The sequence below is a fragment of the Lolium perenne genome, chromosome 3, assembly GCF_019359855.2.
Source record: "Lolium perenne isolate Kyuss_39 chromosome 3, Kyuss_2.0, whole genome shotgun sequence".
Taxonomy (NCBI): Eukaryota; Viridiplantae; Streptophyta; class Magnoliopsida; order Poales; family Poaceae; genus Lolium; species Lolium perenne.
The window spans coordinates 339165620-339180871 of NC_067246.2; the positions used below are offsets into that span (position 1 = coordinate 339165620).

The 15252-nt window shown below is 43.7% G+C and overlaps 2 protein-coding genes and 1 long non-coding RNA gene across 5 annotated transcripts; 2 read left to right on the forward strand and 1 right to left on the reverse strand.

The window, feature by feature from the left end:
• Positions 1 to 1144: 1144 nt before the first annotated feature.
• Positions 1145 to 4369, forward strand: LOC127338959 (uncharacterized). 3 transcript variants are annotated; one of them, XR_011756366.1, is made up of 4 exons: positions 1145 to 3361; positions 3434 to 3508; positions 3660 to 4085; positions 4188 to 4369. It is a non-coding gene; the product is annotated as an uncharacterized lncRNA (long non-coding RNA). The 3 variants fall into 3 exon arrangements; XR_011756367.1 differs by lacking the exon at positions 1145 to 3361 and having other exon boundaries at positions 3377 to 3508; positions 3660 to 3698; positions 3857 to 4085; XR_007874558.2 differs by lacking the exon at positions 1145 to 3361 and having other exon boundaries at positions 3377 to 3508.
• A 2724-nt stretch (positions 4370 to 7093) lies between these two features.
• Positions 7094 to 9833, forward strand: LOC127340491 (chaperone protein ClpB1-like). The gene is made up of 7 exons (XM_051366234.2): positions 7094 to 7157; positions 7271 to 7972; positions 8155 to 8345; positions 8425 to 8765; positions 8863 to 9133; positions 9217 to 9414; positions 9541 to 9833. Exons 1-7 carry the CDS (start codon positions 7094 to 7096, stop codon positions 9781 to 9783), a joined length of 2010 nt encoding a protein of 669 aa, XP_051222194.2. The 3' UTR covers positions 9784 to 9833.
• Positions 9834 to 10254: 421 nt separating this feature from the next.
• Positions 10255 to 14818, reverse strand: LOC139838660 (uncharacterized). Its single transcript, XM_071828746.1, has 2 exons — positions 12405 to 14818; positions 10255 to 10326 (listed from the first exon to the last, which is right to left on the reverse strand). Exons 1-2 carry the CDS (start codon positions 13276 to 13278, stop codon positions 10262 to 10264), a joined length of 939 nt encoding a protein of 312 aa, XP_071684847.1. The 5' UTR covers positions 13279 to 14818; the 3' UTR covers positions 10255 to 10261.
• Positions 14819 to 15252: the final 434 nt, after the last annotated feature.

A 15252-nucleotide genomic window follows, 5' to 3' on the forward strand; every position in this document is an offset into this window, starting at 1 on the left:
GATGATTCCTGCACTCGCCAAACAATCTGCATAAACTGCAGTTGCTTCATTCCACATCCGTTCTTACCCCGAGCAATAGTGTATTACCTCTATAGAATCCGACTACGCTTCTACCGCATTAGCTCCAATGGAGACCGCAAGTTCCAGCCCATGACACATAGCCAAAGCTTCTGCCATAACAGGTGATGCTACATGTGGTATGAATCTCGAGGCCGCCGCGACAAACACTCCTTGACTATCTCTGATCACAGAACCAGAAGCTCCCGCTTGATCATAATCATTGTAAGCTGCATCAACATTCAGTTTTAAGAAATTTGATCGAGGCTTCTCCCATGTCTATTTAACAATTGCAGACTGAACCTTCGTTGCTTGAACATAATTTGCAGCTAGTCCTCTGATCGATGTTGCACACTTGGGAATAGGAGGGATAGTTTCACCATGAGTTCTTGTACGCCTCAACCACCAAATGTACCAACATGTTGTTGTATTTAATTCATGCAGTTCAAAGCTTGGCACAATATTTAGAGATGAGCGTAATAATTCCTCCACCACCACAGATCCTGAACGATCAGTTTGCATGGTATCATGTATTATATCATCCAGACCCAGAGCTCTCCATAGATCAACAACAGTTTGACATTGGAAAAGCATATGTAAAACATCTTCAGGGAACAAATTGCACACATGACACTGACCTGATGTTCCAATATGTTGATTAATGAGAATCGATTTGAGGGGTAAGATTCCATGCAACGCACGCCAACAGAAAATTTTGACTTTGGCTGGTACGTCTAGCTTCCATAGAATCTTCTCTTTCTTAATAGATGGCCCCATTTTCCTTATCCCACAGCGAGCCACGTCACCTCTTATAGAATTTCCACTCCCTCTCATTGTTTCCACGCGCACACAACGTTTTGGCTACCCAGACCGACACGGCACGACTGAGGAGCCGAACCAGCGCGGAGTCATTCCTCGCCAGAGCCACGGCACGAGTGGAACCACGGGACCTTCGTCGCCAGCACCACGTCCGTCCACCAGATGGGCCGACCGAAGGCAGCCCATGAACCGTTGGAACGACGTTCGCTTGCAAAAAAAACCCGGCTCCACGACTGACTTCGTCTTCCTCGCGTGGTCGCCACGGGATCCCCGTCGCCCCATAGATCTCTCCCGCACAATGACTCCGCTCGGTTCGCCTTCGATCATCCCCACCGCTCGCAACGGGAGCGGGCCGTGGTCGCCCCGGGATCGCGCCCGCCACATACATCTCTCCCCCACCACGACTCCGCTCCGTTCTTCTTCGAACAGCGCCACAACGGCAACATGTATGCTCTGCCAATCTTCGCATTCAACACAATAAATCCGGCCTTGAATACAGTAGAAACTGCTCGGAGAATTTGTTCTGCCGCTGCCGTCTTAAAGGCACGCAATGGTGCTCTCCACCCTCACAACAATCCAGGCAAACTACGCCGCTGCACCCAACACGGGCAGCTGCTTCAACACAGCTAGCTACCCCTCTCCATTCTTCTTCCTCCTTCCTTTTCTAGAATCCCTAAAATCTCTCAGTACAACTTAATCTATCAAAATCACAAAGAAAAGAGGGGGATCGGCCTCTCCTTGGATCTGGGCGTGGGTACTGCATCAGGGAGGAAGAGGTGGTCTCCGGTGAAGAAGAATCGGTGGTGTCGGAGCGGTACTGCAGCACGGAGGCGGCAGTGCTCCCGCCGGCCCACTGGAATGAGCTCGACCCGTGGTGCTCGGGGTCGATTCGGGGCAGGCCTGACCTGGATGAGGTCGGGAACGGAGCGGGAAAGGAGATCATCACAGTGTCGGCCGGCAACAGCGGAGACTGCCGGAGGAGAGCGAGCGCGGTCGGACCAGCATATTTGATATCTCCAAACCTCCAAAGTAAGATTAGTTCTCTGCATTCGTAATAAAGTTTCTGTCTCTCATTTGTGTTCATGTTGTTCTTCTAATCCTCCTCTTGCAATCCTTTTGCTTTCTAGATGTGTGATAAAATTCCTAGGTGAACTGACATAATCCTCAATGCCTTGGACTTTTATGCATCAATCATATATATATTGCTTCACTGGTGAATGGTGATCTTCTAATTTACGATGGCTCACAGTTTCATGCCTGGCAGCCTGTTGTATTTTCACCAGGATCGCCACCACCGTCAGTCAGAAACTTTTCTCCGACTGTCTCCTGGTGCACCTAAATCTTGATTGGGCAAAAAGGTCCTCCAAATTATGCTAGCTGAATGCCTCCTTTTCAGTTTATTTATGATGATGGCAATACCACCACAATCGTGATGCTATCTAGCCTTTGCTCAATTTATTATATTGCAAGATGACATTTTTATCTTCTAATTCTGACTCTACCTGAGTTTATTTTCTAAAAATAGCAAGATATATAACATTCATTCCGGAAAGGAGGCAGGACACATATGTGACATTCTGTTTAGTGCTGGCATTTACCACGTGAGGTGAGATAATGTTGAAACTTTCAATGTGGTCTCTTTGACCTGTAGGTGCATCTCTTCCCAACTTGCTGGAGGTTCTTCCCCGTGGGCTGCCAACCCTCATCCCCGTGGGCTGCAACCTCCACGTTCAACCAATTCTGAAAGAAAAAAATCATAGTTTAAAATAGCCGCCTATTGGAAATAGCGGCAGCATTTCTGGGAGCTATCAAAGGCTATAGCTGAGCTATAGCGGCTAAATCATCCATTTAGCGGTTTTGCTAATTCATGGGGAAAAAATCAAAATTCATATATATATCTCTATCAACAATTCACAAATTTGATAATTTATTGGCATTAGGCATAACATATAACACGGTTACATAAAAAACTATGAATAAGACACAGTTCGGTACACATATTACAAAATTATAAGTAGCAACAATTTCCAGTTTTCTTTTTTCCTTTTCTTTCTCACTATATTTATAGCATTATAGCCTTAGCGGCTATTTTTTTTACCTGTTTTTGGGGCTAATAGCGGGTTTTTGAGGCTAATAGAGAATTATCCAGTCTTAGCCTTTAAAGGGCATAGCTGTAGCGGCAGATCCCTCCGGCCGGCTATAGCCGGGCTATAGCTGGCTATTTTAAACTTTGGAAAAAAGTAAACCGCTGTTCGTCTTCCTCAACGTCCACAACCTTCCGTTCTCCTCCCCACGATTTTTCTAGCAGCCGTTCCTCTTCCTAACAATCAACACTGGAAACTGCTCATAAATCCCCACAATCACCAATGAAAACTGCTCGACCGAAGTAATACGCAGCCGCCGCCTCCAGCTTAAATAGAAGACCATGCTGCCATAGGCTTCACCCTGCTCGCACGGCCACCACTGCAAACTGGCCTCCTTGCTGGTACTGCCCACTCCCGATTCTAATTTCTTCTCTATTTTTTTCACACCCTCACTATGTCTTCCAATCTGGCAGGTTGACCTCCGGCTGGCAAATCTGCTGCACGTTTTGCCCCTACAGACGATTTTATTGGATCGATTCTGCATGCTGGTACATCATCGCCACCAGATTTATTTGAAGTTTGGCCTTCCTCGACCGCTCCCTCAAGATTTTTTCGGATTTAATACCTTATTCGTCTGCTCGCTGAAGTACAAAGCACCAGATATCTCACCTCTACTAACTTCAGTCACTTTTCACACAGCACCTACTTTCATTGGTACAGGACACCTACTTTCAATTGGTACGCAAATCTAATCTCATGCTCTTAAGTTTGAATTTACATTGTGTGAGCAATGCACCTTTTATTTCTTACCGCCCGTGAGCTAATTATTTAGTACATTGTAATTTGATCTCCTACAATCTTCTGTCAATGCATGTGTTCAAACATATTGTCAACAGACAACAAAAACAGCGCCTCTTCTTTTCACTTCGCCAATGTGTGTTTGCAAAGATGGACGCCCCCGAAAATTCTCAAAATCCTCCAAGCAATCCTGATAGTCATTCCATCTCACACACTCGTGGACGACCATGCCGTTAGTCACGACCTGTTGACACCAGGGCCTGGTTGTCACCCGTCAATTAAGCCATTCAGTTTTTCTTTTGATAGGAACGGAAGCTTTGGTTTCAGGTACGTGCTAATCCTATCTTCCCCCATATATTTTACTGAGAACATATCAGTAATTTTTTACGTATATGAAACTACTGTAACACATATCTAATGTCTTTTCAGTGTTTGAACCAAATTTTGGATGGTGTAAGCAATCTCGGTTTGTTGACAACTGATTCGGTCACTTGAGGTCTTCATGTAATGTCGTCATTCAAATTAGTCTCCTGCAGATTTTATACAAATATGTAAACCCCTTCAGATTGTATATACAGATTTTGAATCTCCATGGTCATATTTGGTTAATGTGCTTCTATTGTCCTATCTCTTCATTCTGCTTTGTGGAATTGTTTACAAGATGTTTCGTTTCCCAAGACGATTTGCCATTTCACTTCTGCAAGTACTTATGTACCCAGTAAAATTTGGTTGATTAAATATGTTCAGACAATGCTCTTTAGAAATGTTGTTCAGTTATTAAAATATACTTAGTTATGTCCCTCCTATGCAGTTAACCACTGTTTGGCTTCCGCACTTATGCTATCGGACCTAGCATCTTTTTTTTCCACAGGTTATGAGCAAGGCATCTTCCTTTGTATGTCCAGTTGTATCTGCACATTCGTTATGCTTCTGCATAGGACACATATATTTCTTTTCGTATCGAGGTCCTTTACATCTAGATGGAGCCGACACTCAGCCTTTCTGTTGATTCTCCATCTGGTCATTTCTTTAAATACTACCTAATGTAGAATTGTCAGAAGTTGGATTCTTCAGATCGTAGGTATGATTATTGTTGAAGGGTAACTGAATTTATACATGACATGGGAATTATATGTCAACTTCATATATTGACCAAACATAGCATTTTGAGATGCAATTTCACAAAACTCCTCTACCAGTTTCCATTTGTTTTTAATTGATGGTTAATAAAAAAATTGTAGATAAAATTCCGCCGCAACGCGCGGGGTATCATCTAGTTTTCCATATAGGATTATCAAGCGCAATACCTTGAACTAGATCACGACAAGTTTGCCCATTATACTGATGTCGCCACTCAATATGATATGCCGATATCATAGAAAATACTCCAGATCAGTTTCCCTTCCATGAAATAAAATCCTCAAAGGCATTAAAGTTGAGAGGAATTTGCAATATTCTGCGAACATCAAGTGGAGAAAACAGCGAGCTAACCAACTGCTGGTCCCATTGGCCAACGATCGGATTAATTATTTCACTAATCTTAGTGTATACAACACCACCACGTGGGGTTAACACCTTTCTATCTGGGCCGCTTGGGATCCAGGGGTCCTTCCAAATATTTATAGAATCACCATTACCAACACGCCATATGTGTCCTCTTTTGAAAGTCTGAATACCAGCCACTAGACTTTGCCATGTAAAAGAGCAGTTTGCCTTTGGTCCCACATTCAGTATGTCACCAGAAGGATAATATTTGGCCCTTAGAACTTGGGTACACAAAGAATCCAGTTCTGCAATGAGCCTCCAAACTTGCTTGGCAAGCATCGCAAGATTAAATGAGTGCAAATCTCTAAATCCCATACCACTTTCCTTCTTTGGGATGATGTTTGGTTATACGGTACATATTCAATAAGCAATTGGTAGCAAACACTACACAACATTAAATCAACGTTGGGACCCCCCGTCATGTTCCTAGCTTAGGATTGTTATAAGCACTTGGGCTAGGCTCGGGCATTCGGTTAGACCAAACCAAACGGTTCGGTTTCCCTCAAACTACAAACCGTGGTCGGTGCCCCATCGCAATGGAGAAGGAGCTGGACTGGATTACTTTTCATGTCTATATATTCTAAGGTCCTTTGTGAAAATCATAATGGCATGCTTGTATTTTTCTTTCTTTCTTAGGGTCTTTATTGTAAATGGTAACTCCATCGCTGATAATGAATGAATCTGTCTTGATCTTTGGGGACCAACCCCCTATTAAAAAAAACTGAAAATGGGTGGATTACTAGCAATGCTATTTGAACTAAGGTATCATGGTTGTACATGTTGTGCTCGATCCAAGGCTCCATACATCTGCTCGATCCTCGATGATGGGCGTTCCATACATCTGCTCGATCCTCGATGATGGGCGTCGAAGAGCCAACGCTAGAGAAAAAGCGATCCATCTACGCGGGGAACGCATGAAAGAAGGACTTTATTTTGAAACTCGCATGGAAGAAGGACTGGAGCAGCGTACTTGATAGAGAGCTCACCTAAATATATATTTGTGTGCATTTATTTATGTTTAGAGGTGTGACTTTTTTTAAGGACAGCGCTCAGCGTCGGGCGACCGACCCGGCTGATAAAATCGGTTGCTGTCCCGGCCGTTCGATCGCGATCTACCGGCTAGAATTAGCAGCATTTCGATTTTTGCATTTTGCCTCCTGGTTTTTGGAAAATCAACCCGTGGTTCTAAGCCTATCAGTTTAAACCGAACACGTGTTTCCCTTTGCCCCCAAACTTTCAGATATTTACAACAAAACCCGCTGTTTAGTATAGCAACAAAAACCCGCCGCTTTGTGTACAAAAAATAATAAGTATTACAACAAAATTTTCACAGTAAATCTTCACATATATGTACAACAAATTATCAATATATTTACAATAATAATTAACAACAAAAACAATATTTTTTATTTGGGTGTTTACAATAATAGTCAGTTTCCATGCAATAATATCTTTACAACAAATTGGAAACATACTTACAACAATAATTAATAACAAAAACCAACATTATTTTATTTGGATGTTTACAATAAAAGTCTGCTTTCATTCCAGAAATATCTTTAGAACAAAGCAGTAAAATATTTACAACAATAATTAGCAACACATGCCACAAATAATTTGGGCCATGCACGCGAACAGGTGATGGGCCAGATTTCAACCAAACCAGCGAGCCGAGGCCCAGCAGCGAGCGTTGAACCGAGCGACCTATCTTTTCCCTCGATCGGCCGCCGGATAACAAGCGTTTTCCTTTTTTTAACGACTCCGTGCGAGATAGTTCACATAATTCAGACATGTCCATCAACTGGTCGCGAATCCCAGATTTAAATCGTAAGATTGGGATTCCAGATTTAAATCGTAAGATATTGGGAGTAGCACGATTCTTTACAGTCCATGTATGTACCTTTTTACGCGAATTATATGCCTATATCGTAGTAGTAGGTGCTTACAGCCGACTCGAAGACTTGCAGCGAAGGCGGCAGGCAGATCGGAACCTTCCAGGGACATGGCCTTGAGCAAGTACGGCAGGGACTTGACGGCCGCAGCCGGCGACGCCGACCCGGTGATCGGCCGCGACGCCGAGATCGACCGCGTGGTGTGCATCCTCTGCCGCCGGACCAAGAACAACGCCGTGCTCGTCGGCGCCCCGGGCGTCGGCAAGACGGCCATCGCCGAGGGCCTCGCGCAGCGCATCGCCGCCGGGACGGTCCCTCCCGAGCTCCTCGAGGCGCGCGTCGTGGAGCTGGACCTCTGCGCCATTGTGGCCGGGATCCAGTACATCGGCACCTTCCAGACGCGCATGAAGGCCGTCATCACGGAGGCCGAAGATGCGGACGGCAAGGTAATCCTGTTCATCGACGAGATGCACATGCTCGTCGGCGCCGGCAATTGCAAGGGCAGCATGGACGCCGCCAACCTGCTTAAGCCGGCCTTGGCCCGTGGGCGCGTCAGCTGCGTCGGCGCGACCACCTTCGACGAGTACCGCATGCACATCGAGAAGGACCCCGCGCTCGAGCGGCGATTCCAGAAAGTGCTCGTCCAGGAGCCGAGTGTGGAGGCAACCATTGCTATTTTGCGGGGTTTAAGGCAGCGATACGAAGAGCACCATGGCTTGAAAATTCGGGATGCTGCCATTGTTGCTGCTACCGAGCTTGCTGGCCGCTATATCACCGGTGAGGAATTTTACCCACTTCACTCTCATTTGCTTGTACGTGTTGGCTTTCTTGGTATATGTCACACTATCATCTTGTACTTTAAGCTAATTACATGGAGGTTTTGCAGTATAATCAAGGCAAGAATAATCACTCTTCGAGTGAGAAAACTTATGAGTCTTATTGTGCTTAATTATCTGTAGGTCGTCACTTTCCTGATAAAGTAATCGATGTTATTGACGAGGCTTGTGTCTCCACAAAGATACAGTACATAAATGAAAGAAAAGCGCACATCGATATGGCACGGAGAAACAAGAGAAAAGAAGTGGTTACTGCACATACTCGTTCTACTGCGAGAAAGAAACCTGTTGTTCGCCCAAATCACGTTGCACAGGTAATATTATTTGTCTGAAAATATTGACGATTGTTTCAATGCGGTGTATATATTTGTCATGTCATAACATTATTTGAAGGTTGTCAGCCAATGGACCGGAATTCCAGTCACTGCCCTTGATCAAGATGAGAAGAATAACTTAACAAACTTAGCGGAAAAGTTGCGTGAGCGGGTTGTCGGCCAGGATGAAGCCGTCAACTTGGTTGCCGAAACCGTGTTACGTTCTAGGGCTGGCCTGGATCTATCTGGCCAACCGATAGGCTCTTTTCTCTTTTTGGGTTCGACGGGTGTTGGAAAGACAGAGCTCGCAAAAGCTCTTGCTGAGCAACTATTTGGTAGTGAGAAGATGTTGGTTCGGTTTGACATGTCCGAATATGTAGGGGAAGGTTCTATCACACGACTTCTTGGGGCACCTCCAAGGTTTTCAATATAATTTTCCTTCTGGACATTACATTACACTATCGTAACTAGTTCTCTTCATGATCTGATTGCTACCTCTAATTATGATATCTTAAAGCTTTGTTGGCCACGAAAATGGAGGACAGCTGACCGAGAAAATCAAAAGGCATCCATATAGCGTCATCCTTTTTGACGAGGTGGAGAAAGCAGATCCTTCAGTGTTCAATGTTTTTCTTCAGCTCCTTGATGATGGTATCCTTACCGATGGCTTAGGGCGGACCGTGGATTTTAAGAACACCTTCATCATCATGACCTCAAATTTAGGAGCAGAGCACTTGAATTCAAACAAAGAGACAAAAGAAGTTACCCGGAGCCTCCTCGTGGGGAAGGTTTGTGAACCCCAAATTGCTCCCATGCAAGTGTGAAGTGATCACATCTTACTTATGACTATCGTATATACTATTTTGTGCAGGTTGAGAAATACTTCAGGCCCGAGTTCCTCAACCGGTTGAGTGAGATAGTGATCTTTGAGACCCTTCCGCGCGACAAGTTGAAAGATATCGTGAAAATACAGATAAACAAAGTCGTTGCCAGTGTATCTTCCAAGGGCATCTCTTTATTTGCAAGCGATGCTGCATTGGATGTCATATTGTCGGAATCATACAAGCCAGTAAGTACAATTACAGTCTATCGAAGTTACACACAATGATAGTCTCATTTCTTGTATACCGTAGATCTATTTATTTGGTGAAACCGTGTATATTCCTGTTAACAATGCATCCATCCATGATGTCAGATGTACGGCGCAAGGCCCATCAGAAGGTGGGTGCAGAAGAATGTGGTAACCAAGCTCTCTAAGCTCCTGGTGGGTGGAGAAATCGGTGAAGGCTCAACAATCCATATCGATGCTAAGGACCACAAAGTGCTGAAGTATGGAGTGGTGAAGAAGGCGAGTGCCGAACCTCCAAGAAAACAAAAACGGCAAAAACATGGTCGTGATGAAACAGGCGAAACGAAGAGGACGAAGAAGTTGCCGTAGCAGCATGCAGATGACATCCGAATAGGCTGCCAATGCTTCTGCAAGCTTCGGGTAATGGGTATTAGTACCGTCAAGGACTATTGAATAGATTCGGCTAGTTGAAGATCCGATCATTACACGTTCTTATCCGCCAGATTGTTCCACAGCTTATCATTGAATGGTGTGCAGCTGTGAGGTACTTTACTTTTTCATTCACTTTACTTTAGTCCAGGAATTATTGAAAAAATTAGCCATATTAAAGAGAAACTACCTTTTGTTCTCACTTCTCACTGGGTAAGTTGGCAAAATTTAGAAAATTTAATAAGTGACAATCTTTCGTATCAGTTGAGATAATAAAAAATCACGAAGTATGTGAAAGAAAATAAATGTTTGATCTCAAAGCCAAAGCATATAGCAGGAGGGCACCATCCGGCGAGGCTCCAGCTGGCAGCAGCTCTCGCGCAGCATGGATGACTTTTTTTTCACTTCGTTTGCTCGGCTACTCGTGCACAATTTTACCAGTAATGTTTTCATCCCTTGGAACATTAATGAACAATGAAGGACCTAATAACACAAACTCAGCTGTTAGAATGATATAAAGTGATTGCACAAATTTCTATGTAGTAAATGTGTACTTCCAAGGGATCAACAATGACCACGTCGGTGCAATACATAAGCGAAAAAAATGTTACTCGGCAGAAGGTTAGGATGTAAACTTTAGCTGACAATGTAAAAAAATGCTAGAACTATTGGAGCAAGAAAAACAATATTTCGTTTCTAATAAAAAGGACACCAAGGAAACTGGAACTCCTATATAATGGATTGTGTCAACACACCATGATGTAGCAAGTCACAACTATTTTCGGCGTCTCCACTACTGCTCTCTGCCTTCCCTGCCCCAGATACATGTGATACTTCTATATAATTACTATGGAGCTACTATCAGTAGAAAAATCGAGTAGTATATTTTGATGAATGTAATGGCTTTCAGGTAGAAAACTATGATGGTGCCTATGTCTTTTCTATCAGTATAAAGGTATGTTCTATGTGCAACCCCACTGAATTTTGCCAGCCAAGGGAATCAGCTATGATAGTGTCAATGCAATGCAATATATAAGACAAACATACGTTACTTGACAAAACGTTAAATGGGATTTTTGAGCAAAGTAAAAGAAAATGCTTACACTGTTGGGACAAAAAATTAAATGCTCATTTCTGAAAAAAGGACGTCAACTCTTATAGAATGGATGGTATCAACACATTAAGGAACTATGATGTAACAACCATATCCTGGCGTCTCCACAACTGCTCTCTCACTTCCCTGCCCCAGATACATGTGATGTTTCAATAAAATTCCTATGGAACTACTATCAGTAGAATTTTTTTAGTAATCTATTTTGATGAATCTATTGGCTTTCATGAGAAAACCTCCCACCAAGAACATTATAGAAGCAGCAAAACAGAGTTGCCTAAGTTGCAATCTTGTGCACCAAAGCACGCCGTTCAATTCAGACAAAATTCCAGTCCCAACACTAATTCACACTATATCAATTGGATACGTCGACATCAAACTAGTATCTACAATTACAATACTCCAATTGCATGATGTAACTAAAGCCACCAGGTCTTAATCCCTAATCCACCAGGAACAAACGGCCACCGGTTCACAGGTAATGGTTGGGTACTGTGTGAATTGCTACGGAATAATAAAAATAGAGGCAACCTCAAAGAAACAGAGTATTGCATTAAAGAGAAAACTCCAACGAGAGTATCCCACAGCTTTATTCTTTTCAGTGCTATTTCTAACAATACTAAAGTCTCCTGCGACCATCAAAGGGAATTTACTAGAATGACATACGCTGGACAGTTCCGTAAGAAAAGCAACTTTCTTATCTGCCTGTGCAGCCCCATAGACCACTATCGAATTCCATTTGAAATTAATGGTTTTGTCAGTAAGCAGAATCCTGACATAATGATCACCTACCTCATGTTCATGTATTTCAAAAGTCTCTTTTTTTATTCCCACAAGTATACCTCCCGACCTCCCTCTCGGCGCAGACCACTTTGAAATGAAGTTCTGAGCACTATCGAATTTAGCTAAGTTCTGAGCTTTGAAATCATCTTTCAATGCCTCTTGCAAACCGATGAAATCTAACCTTTTTTCACAAAGAGTTTCTCTAAGAAATCTCTATTTTTCAATTATTTTAATCCCTCTCAAGTTCCAAGTGCTACCAATCATTATATTTTTTTCTTTTTTTTCATGGACACCTGCACCTTAGGTTTCACACAGACATTGTCTGGTGATCCTTTGTGCTTCATTTTTCTAGCAGACAAGGAGTTCTGGAACTTCTCCAGACACCTGTCTACAAGATCATCTTCAGCATCATTGTCACTATTGGAAAAATCACTATCATTAAGGAAACCTGCATCACCAATAGGTGGAGGATCCATGTTTTGATTGTCCCGGTTATCGCTAAGACTATTTCTTAGAAATAGATTTAGACTTCCCATTTCAAGATCTTTAGCTACTTCTACATTATCATTTATATTCTCCATACTAACTCCCAGATCAATACCCACGAGCAAATCAGTTTGTGCTAAAGAAGGATTTTTCACATCTAAATAAGAAGGGATGAGGTTACCTGCATCAGCACAAAGATTTTTCACTTTCGCTGTCTCCATTGGTCTTTCTTCGATCTTCTGACTATCTTGTGACGCCAACCTGCTGCACCTTCTGGCCTTCAACACATCCTTCTCATCAGCCCCCTGTATCTCTGTTTCAGCCTTGTTACTCGCAGCCTCCAGCTCTTTTACATTTTTGTTATATAAATAATCCCCACTCTGAATTTTCTCAATTGTCTCCGCAAAAGGTGTGCTCTGCATGTCCTCATAAACATCATCATCATCTCCTTCGTAGTCAACTTTTTCTGCATCCTCTAACTGACTGTCCTGCACTTCCTCTCCATCTGAAAAGCTCTTATGATTATCTGGCTGACTCTCAAATTCATCCACCTCACGGGTAACAGACTGTACTGAGACATCCGCTGCAACATCCTTTTTGTGTAGAAGATTTACAAAAGACACATCATCTGAACTAGAATATTCTTTTGCACTTTCATTTTGTTTTTTGTTCTCTAAATATTTTTCCTTCTGTTGCTGTTCGTACGTTGTCAGAGACAGGCTTCCAAACCCCAGCCTGCCTACACAATTCAGCTTAAGAATTTCTTGTATCACTGGCTCTTCAAAGACTTGAGGCCTAGCCTCCTTAGAAGTCCCAGGAATATCAGAAATTTTCACACCATGTTGTAACATCAAGCAACCTCCCTGTCCGACACAAGAGGGCTCAGGAAATAGATGGTAATTGCCGTGTTGATGCACATCATTTGGAATCTGCACCTCCAAGTTTCTGTCTGGTTGTTGTCGGTTCACCTGATCAAGAATATTGTCCTGTGCTGCCCTAATTTGCTGCAGCTGATGTTGCAATTGTGGGTCTGAATCTGAACCATGTTGCTGCATAACATTAATGGAATCCGTGAGCTAATCGTCACCACCATCAGTTCTAGATTTCCTAGGTTCTTGTGTTTTATCATTATTTTCATCTCTCAGACTATCATCCTCTCTGACTATTGTCCTCTCTGGAGATTCTTTTACCACCTGTATTTGCATTATACCATCCTGGTTCAATTACACTTTCTAGCAGAATCCCAACTTCATGAATCATAAGATCTTCACTTGTTACTTCTGCGACTGTAGGTATTTTTGTTGGATCGCGAACCCCCACCTGGCACATGATTACCTCTTTATCTTTCATATTTTCAAGATCACACCTTTGAACACTCCCAATGAAGAACATATCTCAGCGTACCCTTTCCAATTTCGCACAGAATCTGGCACTCTGTAAAGTTTGACCCAAACCAAATGCAGATTGCCTTTAGCAGTGACATCTTGCATCCAAACCTTCACTTGAATTTTGCATCCAGTCCCTAATAGAGAGAATTCATTAAACTTGGTCAGTTCAGCAATTTTCTGCTTGTTAGGAAACCTCATGGCAACGATATTGTCAGTCTGTCTTTTTGCTTTCCAAGTCCAGTTCCACTCGAACATCTCCATAAAGCCTTTGATCATTGTACTCTCATCCATCTGCCCAGAGGTAACCTCAATTACTGCAAGTGGATTGGCATGCTCCTTGCTGCTCTGCACCTTTGCACTTTGAATCAACAGACACCCGAGACCTTTGGTTGCATATCCAACAAACTTTGCAATCGGCTTAGGTTGCTTGGGCCATGTACAATATTCAGTCATATGAGCAATACTACCACAAACCAGACAAGAGATTTTAGCCGTACATTTTTTTGTCTCATGCCCATGTTCCCTGCATCTCATGCACTGAGTCCCTGCAGCCGATTTTTTTTTTGTTGAGCAGCCGTATCACCAGGCATAGTCTGTGCATTCCTTCCCCCATTATTTGGCCCAACTACTGTCCCAGATGATTGAGCCACAGAGGTACGTATTTGTCTGATTTGAGGCTGGGTTGGAAGAATTGCTAACCCCCAAAGATTGAGCAGTGGCTTGTTGTGGGTTCTGGTTGTTGTTCCTCGGTACATACCTCAGGTTCGTTCCCCTAGCTCCATCTGAACTCCCACCACCACTCTGAACATTTCCCTCTCGTATGAAGTCACCAGAGCCACCACATCCGGTGTTAACACCGCCACCACCATTGCCGCCGCTGCTAGCACCTCCAATACGGTTGAAGCTACCACCACCGCCACCTCCATTCATATTTTCTTTGAATCCACTTCCTCCCCCAACATTATCTCCACCAAATCCTCCTCTGTAGGAGTGGGTGCGCATCCGCATCTCGGAGTTGTTGGCGAGGGAGCCGTTGCGCATGCAGGCGGGAAGCCACAGGAACTGGCCGATCCCGGCGTCGGACTCCCAGGAGGGCATGTCCTCCCGTTAGTAGTGGGTGATATCTAGGATGCGCCCACCGCCATCCGCCTCCCGCCGCTCCGGCAAGGGAACCGGCGCGGACTCGGCAGCGCAGGTGGAGTGAGCGGCCGGCGTCGCGGCGGCGGGGGTAAAAAGAAGTGTTTTTTATCTCTGTCCGGAAATACTCGAACATGGGCTGCGCCACGAAGTATCTCGGGCTTTGGCCCAATACTTGATTCGATTATTTAGCCACACGGCTTAGATAAGTAAGTTTGCACCGATTTATAAGGTGTTTTCAGGCACGAAGGGGCACCACACGGCAGGTGTGGGTAGCAACATAAAATTACAGGTGTTAATCTGATTTGAGAGTTGAATGCTACGGGGTTGTTCCAGGGCGCCCTTTAGGGTTAGTAGGGCACAGTACTACCCTGTATAGGCCCCGCATCCTCTCAGATCTTCACCCCGACACGGAGTGAGAGCTTTTTTTTCAGTCATGGCAACCTCTTTCTCTCATTACCATGCGTTTTATGTTTGGTCTAAATCTAAATCTAAAAATTTAAC

Coding starts and splice junctions, on each gene's coding strand:
- LOC139838660 (XM_071828746.1), bottom strand. CDS start 13,278: ATGCAGCAACATGGTTCAGATTCAGACCCACAATTGCAACATCAGCTG. Junction 10,327..12,404: donor AAATCTTTGTGCTGATGCAG/GTAACCTCATCC, acceptor TTGTGTTATTAG/GTCCTTCATTGTTCATTAAT.
- LOC127340491 (XM_051366234.2), top strand. CDS start 7,094: ATGTCCATCAACTGGTCGCGAATCCCAGATTTAAATCGTAAGATTGGG. Junction 7,973..8,154: donor TGCTGGCCGCTATATCACCG/GTGAGGAATTTT, acceptor AATTATCTGTAG/GTCGTCACTTTCCTGATAAA. Junction 9,415..9,540: donor TGTCGGAATCATACAAGCCA/GTAAGTACAATT, acceptor CCATGATGTCAG/ATGTACGGCGCAAGGCCCAT.